The sequence below is a fragment of the Parus major genome, unplaced genomic scaffold, assembly GCF_001522545.3.
Source record: "Parus major isolate Abel unplaced genomic scaffold, Parus_major1.1 Scaffold489, whole genome shotgun sequence".
Lineage (NCBI taxonomy): Eukaryota > Metazoa > Chordata > Aves > Passeriformes > Paridae > Parus > Parus major.
Genome location: NW_015379381.1, coordinates 21,860 through 28,241, shown reverse-complemented (window position 1 = coordinate 28,241; position 6,382 = coordinate 21,860). Strand labels below are relative to the sequence as shown.

Here is a 6,382-nt window from a genome sequence, read left to right as displayed (position 1 = left end):
TGGGGAGTGCAGGGCTGGGCTGTGTTCTCCGGCCTCTCCCGCAGCCCCTCAGCTCTGGCTGCTCTTTGCCAGATGCAGCCATGGACGGGACACAAGAGCAGGACCCTGCCCGTGGCCGTTTCCACAGAGCAGCGCAGGTACCTGCAGCCATCCCCACCTGGGCTGGGCCTGCTGGCACTGCTCAGCCCAGCACCACACTTGAAGCACTCCATGGAACATGCCTCTCTTCCCTGTCCTTTGTTCTCCTTGCACAGAGGTTCCGGAAGTTCCTGCGCATTCAGCGTAGAAAGAACAACAACACAGCAGCAATTGAGGGTGCAGCTGAACCTGACTCCAGGCTGACTGAGCTCCAGGCAGAGCCTGATGTCAGCTCAGATTCAGCTGAGCACTCAGAAGACTCTGACACTGCAGGGAATGATAAGAGGGCAAAGGATGACATGGCAGTGACTGAAGATGTGGCCATTCCAAATGATGATACTGGAGAGACTCAGGGCATTGCAGATGCTGACATCACACCCACTCCTGCTCAGAGTCAGGAACTCATAATGGACAATTTCAAGGAACATTGTGTTTCTTCTGAGCAGCAGGTACCCAGCCAGGGGCCAGAACTGGAGGCCTCCCAGGATCGTGTGTCCCCTCAAGCCACATCCACAGCGGCCCCTCAGCCTTTGAGACCAGCACATTGTGGCGGGAAGGTAAACACTTGTAGTGGTTTAGGTTTGTCAATTCCATTTCCCAGCCAATGCAACAAATAAATGTTGTGGTTTTAAAGCAGTAACTAAAAAATTACTAGAAAACTTACTTATTTCTTGCTGTGTGATATGGATTAGAACAAGAGCAAAACAGGCTTAAAACTTAAAAGGAATAAAGAAAGTTTATTAACAAAACTACAAGAATAAGAACACCAGAAAACTCCTTTATCCCCCAGCTACCCAACCATTTCCTTGTTCACATGACAATATAGAGACAAAAAATCTTTGGAATTTTGGTGTTTAAAACAGTCCCAATTCCTGCTAGAGTCTTTTCATCAGCCTTTGTAAAGAAACAGAAGTATTCTTCTGCTAATCTATGGAGTTTTTCCCAAGAAAACTATTTCTGTTATAGCTTTCTATTTTTCTGATGCCAGCTGCCCAGAAATCTCTCATCAGATTTTCTCCTCCCATTTCACATCACTCTGAGGTGTGTTATGGGTCAATGAGTCTAGAGATGTCGTTTTTAAGGATGAGTTATTCAAAAGTAAAAGTTCTCTTCATCTGTCTCGGTGAGCTTCTCTGGAAACAGAAATTTTCTCATTGCCTCACAAGGCTTCAAATCTTCAACTATTACTTCACCTCACTCTGTTCCAGCACCTCACTGTATCACAATTACTCCACCGTTTGCTCAAAATCCACAATCCTTTTGCTCAGCCCAGCCCCTGCTGGGGCCGCATGGGCTAGGCAGGGGACGGGAAGCCAGCTAAAGCTCTGTTACCTTTCACAGCCAGGAAACAAAGAGACAAAGAAATTCCCAGGCTTAGGTCTTAAGGTGGTGTTCATAGGTTGATCTCACTTTTCAGTGGTTAAAACTGCTGTCAATTCTTAGAAATGGCCAGCTGTTGGCTAGGAGACAAACTCCCATCAGCCGCCAGCAGTTTTAACTTCCTTAGGTGTTTCTCTTTATTTTCTTAAATGCCAATCTATCTCAACACTTCTTGGGGGAAGCTGGGGAAGTTGCTGCCTTGGACAGTGTTTCATGTCCCCCACATGCCTCCTACAGGTGCCAGCTATTGTAAGGAATATTCACCAGAGTTTGCTGTCCCATGTCACTGTGGATGTCAGGCTGAAAACTGACATTGTAAGGTTGGCTGAAGAACACCCTGTTGATGTGGTGCTGACCCTCCTGCGCTGTGCCCCATCATGTGACAGGTATGGGGCCCACGTGCCTTGAGAGCTCAGGGCTCACCAGCCTTTAGGGCCCATTGCCCTGCACAGCCTGTCCGATGGGCTCTGCCCAACAGGCAGAGAGGTCCAGCAGCCTCGGGCCCCTCTGCTCCCTGAGGCTGCTGCCAGTGCTCCCTCCCTGCCCCTCAGAGCACTGGGGCTCTGTCACCTGGGACCCCACTGCTGCACAGGGCATGGTGCTGTAACTGAGACACCCTGACAGAGAGCTCTGATCCCACAGAGCTGCTGAAATGATGTGGCAAGCCATTGGCTCGTCGGGACCAACAGTAGAGAAAGTGCTGCCAACACTGCTCTGTGTGATGGAGAACTGGCCCCTTTGCAGCATCTGCACCTCTGATGCAGACAACAAGGATGTTTTTCCCCTGACTGTGAGTTTCTGGATCTGGCTGTTGATCAACCATTGGTTGATTCTCCAGCAGCTCTCCATCCTCTCCCTGCCTCAGTTGCTGGGCTGAAACCTGGGCTAGGGGCAAGCTCAGGGGACACCAGGCCCGCTGCTCCCCGTGCGTCTCCCCTTGGGCCCTGCCCCATGGACACCTCGACACTGAGTGCTGTCTTTGGGTGCTTCTTTTGCAGGCAACCCTGGCGCTCTGGCTGATTATCCAAGCGCCTGAGCGCCACAAGGCAATGATGCTTTATTCCGTTCGCCTGTTTGCGGCTCTGCTGTTCCAAGTTGTCATCACCACACAGCTGATGCCACCAGTGGAAGTTGACAGCATCTGGAGAGCATGCCGGGAGCAACACCGCCTTCCCAGCAACCCCAACAGGTCCCAGTTCTCCTGTCCTTCTCATGCCCTTGTAGCCGGCACCAGTGCTCCCAGTGTGACCTGGGCTTTGCTCTGCACGCAGGTTTGCAGTGGAGGCCATGAAGGCTCTGCTCTGCCAACTGCGGTGTGACAATGTGGTGATGCAAATGGGATGGCAGCGTGGCTGGGACACGCTGCTCTGTGCTGACACCCAGCACTATGCCGTGAGTCTGCTGGCCAGGTGAGATCCCCTTCTCACCACTGCCTCTGAAATTGTGCCCTGTGCTTGGAGTGCCTCACACAGTCCCTGTGGTCCTGGGACAGAGGGCCTCGTCACTGAGGGATGGCCAAGCAGACAGGAAAAGGCTGAGAGAGGAGGGTGCCCAAAAGGAGCCACCTCCCAAAGCACCCCCATCCCCTCCAGTGTGAGGAAAGACTGGATCTCTGTGAATCAGTCACAGTTTGTTGCCCCTCCAACTCAGGGTCTTGGTGCTTTTTCACCCCTGACAGGGAGATGCACGGTGCCTCCCTCTCTTTGTGTTCTGGGATTGCACTCCGCCTGCTCCGGCTGCTCAGCAGAGAGAAGCTGCCCTGGGATCTGCCCTTCTTGGCTTTCCTTTTGGAGGTGAGCCTGATGGCCAGCACTACCTCGCTGAGCTGCCTGCCAGCCCTGTCCCCTTGCATAGCCACAGCTGCCTGGGAACGGTGCCCGCGCCCTGTGCTGCTGTCTGGGCCCAGCCCTGCACAGTTCCAGGCTCCTGCTGGCTGGGTCCCCTGTCACTGCCCTGTGCCTTTCAGGTCCTGGATTGCCTGGACTTGTGTGAATGTAGTCACAGCATTTTGGAAATTATTTCAAGGCACCTGCAGAGCGAATGCAGGCAGAGGCATCACCTGGCACTCAGAGGCCTCATGATCCTCAGCAATGATCCCTCAATGGTGAGAATGGGGCAGCAGCTGAAGCTGTGCTGGGGAAAGCAGCCCCTTGGGCTGGCTGGGCTTCAGGAGCTGAGGCAGCTGCTCCCAGCTCTCCTGCCTCACCTGCCTGAGTGCTTTGGGACAGGCCTTTGGCCTCTGGGGACGGCAACAGAAGGGTGGGGTTGCAGTGCCAGGGTGGTCTTGGTGCTGCAGCCGTTCATGGCTTCCTAGCACAGCCTTGTGTTCCACACAGGCCAGACCTATATGCAGCCAGTCTCAAAACCTTCTGGAGCTGCTGGGTGATGCAAATGAAGATGTAGTCAGCATGTCCCTCTCTGTGCTCACAAATATATTCCAAAATAAATACATCCTGATATCCAGCACCACTGCCCCAAAGCTGGCTCAAGCACTTCTGCTGCTCTTTGACCACGTAAGTCTCTGTGCCCCCAGCCATGGGCATTGGCTGCTGCCCAGAACCTGTGCCTTGTGGATTTTTCAGCCATTGTTCAAGTGAGCCTGGAGTAGTTGAACCTGAGTTTTTTTCCTATCCTCCAGTACAACAGCCATGTGCAGCTGCTCTCCCTTGGCCTTTTCTGCAAGGTGATGGATTTGGTAGTAGCTGAGGGAAAAAAGCCCCTTGAGTCAATCTTGTGCCAGAACCTATGTCCACTTTTATTCCACTGCCATGATGAAAACCGGCATGTGGCAGAGGTGAGGAGTCGTGGGCTGCTGGTGTCCCCGTGGTAAAGGGCTTAGCTGCCTCCTGCCCTGATCACCTCCAAGGCTGCAGCCTCCTCCTGGACTTCTCAAAGGGACACGTAACACGTGTCCTGGACTGTGGTACCATCTCTGCATCTCTGCTGCTCTCCAGGCCTCTCGGGAAACGCTGCTTCATGTAGCCAAGTTCCTAAAGAGAAGAGATCTCAAGCAGCTGGTGAAAAAAGACAAGATGTTGGAATTTGCCGAGTGTTTGGTAAGGACAGCCTGGAGAAGCCTCAACTTTGAGAAGCCCCCTGGCCCCAGTGCTCAGTGTGTGGGGCTGGCAGCTGTGGCCCCTGCCCGGTGCTGCACCCAGGGGCGCCAGCCTGCGCCCCACACGCTGCTCCCTTCCCTGGGCCCTACAGCTTCTTCTCCAGGCTCCTGTGGCCCCGAACTGGGTGCTGATGGAGCCCCAGCCCTGCGGGGCTGCAGGCCGGGGCGGCACCGCGGCTCCCCGGGCAGCAGCCGGCCCTCTGCCCCCTCCAGAGCTCGGCGCCAGCGGCTGCTGGCCGGGCCTCAGGGCTGGGCGGGCACGGGAGGCCGGGGCTGGCCGCAGGCAGTGCCCGGCCGAGGGGCAGAGCCCGCACCAACCCTTCCCTCCTACCGCTCTCTCCAGCTGGCACAGGACGAGAGCCGAGCGGCCGAGCACCTGCGCCGGGCCCTGCCGTACCTGCATAACCCACAGGAGCGCCTGCGAGCGCCGGCCATCAGGTTCATTGGTGAGCCCGGGCTCCCTCCCCGTCCCGCCGCAGCTCGGCCCCAGCCCCGGCTACTGCCCCGGCAGCGGCACCCGGGCCCGGTGCCCTGGAGCCCCGGCTGCCCTCGGGGCTGCTGCTGCCGGCCTCTGGCAGCCGGGCCCTTGGGCTGAGTCAGGATGCGGCAAGGGCCCGGGCTGAGCCCTGCCGGGGCGGGAGGCCGTGTGGTCACAGGGCTGGCAGCGCCGCTGGCAGGGAGCTGTGCCGCTGGGACCCTGACGGGCTCTGTGTTCCCAGGGATGGCCGGGCGGCTCCTGAGAGGGCAGCAGGAAGAGCTGCAGGTCCTCACTGAGGGTGAGTGAGGGCTGGCACTGGGGGGCTGGCACTGGAGGAGCTGCAATGCGCGGGCAGGGAGCTGTGATCCCTGCCGGGGCTACGGAGGATTTTTCTCCTTGTGTGGACAAGGGGTGGTGTGGGCAGAGCACAGAGAGATTTCAGGGATGTGGGGCAGGGTTTTGGGGGGAAGTGGATTTGTGACCAGGACCTTGTGGTTGATCCCCATGGCCCCTCTCATGGCCATGGCAAGAGCAGGCTGGGATGGCCCTGGCAGGACTTTCTCCTAGGATTCCCACAGATACGGACTCTGTGGCTCTGTTTCTCTCTGTTCCAGCACTTCAAGCCCTGAGGAGAGATGGCAACCCTTCCCATTCAAACACAGCACTTCAGGAGATATTCAGTGAAAGAGCTGCAGAACTACACTCATCTGCTGGCTCAGAATAACCAGTGTTCATTTAAGACCTTCAGATGCCTTGGAAGATGAGACTACACTGAGACCAGAAGGGACCAGCTGGAGCTCCAGGCACTGCTGATGACTGGCACAGCTGAGCCTTTGGGAAGCTCTTGTGGCTTCAGCCCTCTCCCTGCCTCTAGATAGCTCCCTCCCTGCAGCCCTCAGACACTGCCCATGCCTTCTTTTTCCCTCCACTCTCCCTCCCTTTTGACAGCTCCCTCCCTCCAGCCCTCAGACACTGCCCATCCCCATTTTTGCCTCTCAGCTCATCCCTTTGCTTCGCTTTCCATCAATAAACAGTTTGACTTTTTCACTTAAACTGCACCTCTGTGGATCTGAAGGGTCACAAATCCAGAGCGCTGTAACACACAGGCCCCTCCTGCGCCATGTTTTGTGCAGAGGCACAGATCTTGGGGGTTAGGTGTCCTTTTTTAGTTCTGGCTTGCCCGTGGAATTTTTACCCATTAGTTGTGGGGACAACCTAACTGTGGGTACTTGGTGGGTGCTTGACAAAAGAAAAAGAGTTTGGCCAGGCCC

At 56.0% G+C, this 6,382-nt stretch overlaps 1 protein-coding gene across 1 annotated transcript; it reads left to right on the top strand.

Moving 5' to 3' along the window:
• Positions 1-4,517: 4,517 nt before the first annotated feature.
• Positions 4,518-6,164, top strand: LOC107199196. Its single transcript, XM_033511704.1, has 3 exons — positions 4,518-5,079; positions 5,353-5,409; positions 5,726-6,164. Exons 1-3 carry the CDS (start codon positions 4,551-4,553, stop codon positions 5,833-5,835), a joined length of 696 nt encoding a protein of 231 aa, XP_033367595.1. The 5' UTR covers positions 4,518-4,550; the 3' UTR covers positions 5,836-6,164.
• Positions 6,165-6,382: the final 218 nt, after the last annotated feature.

Bases quoted from the DNA above. Each gene is read 5' to 3' on its own strand.
- LOC107199196 (XM_033511704.1), top strand. From the start codon at position 4,551: ATGTTGGAATTTGCCGAGTGTTTGGTAAGGACAGCCTGGAGAAGCCTC. The intron at 5,080-5,352 runs GTGAGCCCGGGC...CTGTGTTCCCAG, and splicing joins GCCGGCCATCAGGTTCATTG to GGATGGCCGGGCGGCTCCTG. The intron at 5,410-5,725 runs GTGAGTGAGGGC...TCTCTGTTCCAG, and splicing joins GCTGCAGGTCCTCACTGAGG to CACTTCAAGCCCTGAGGAGA.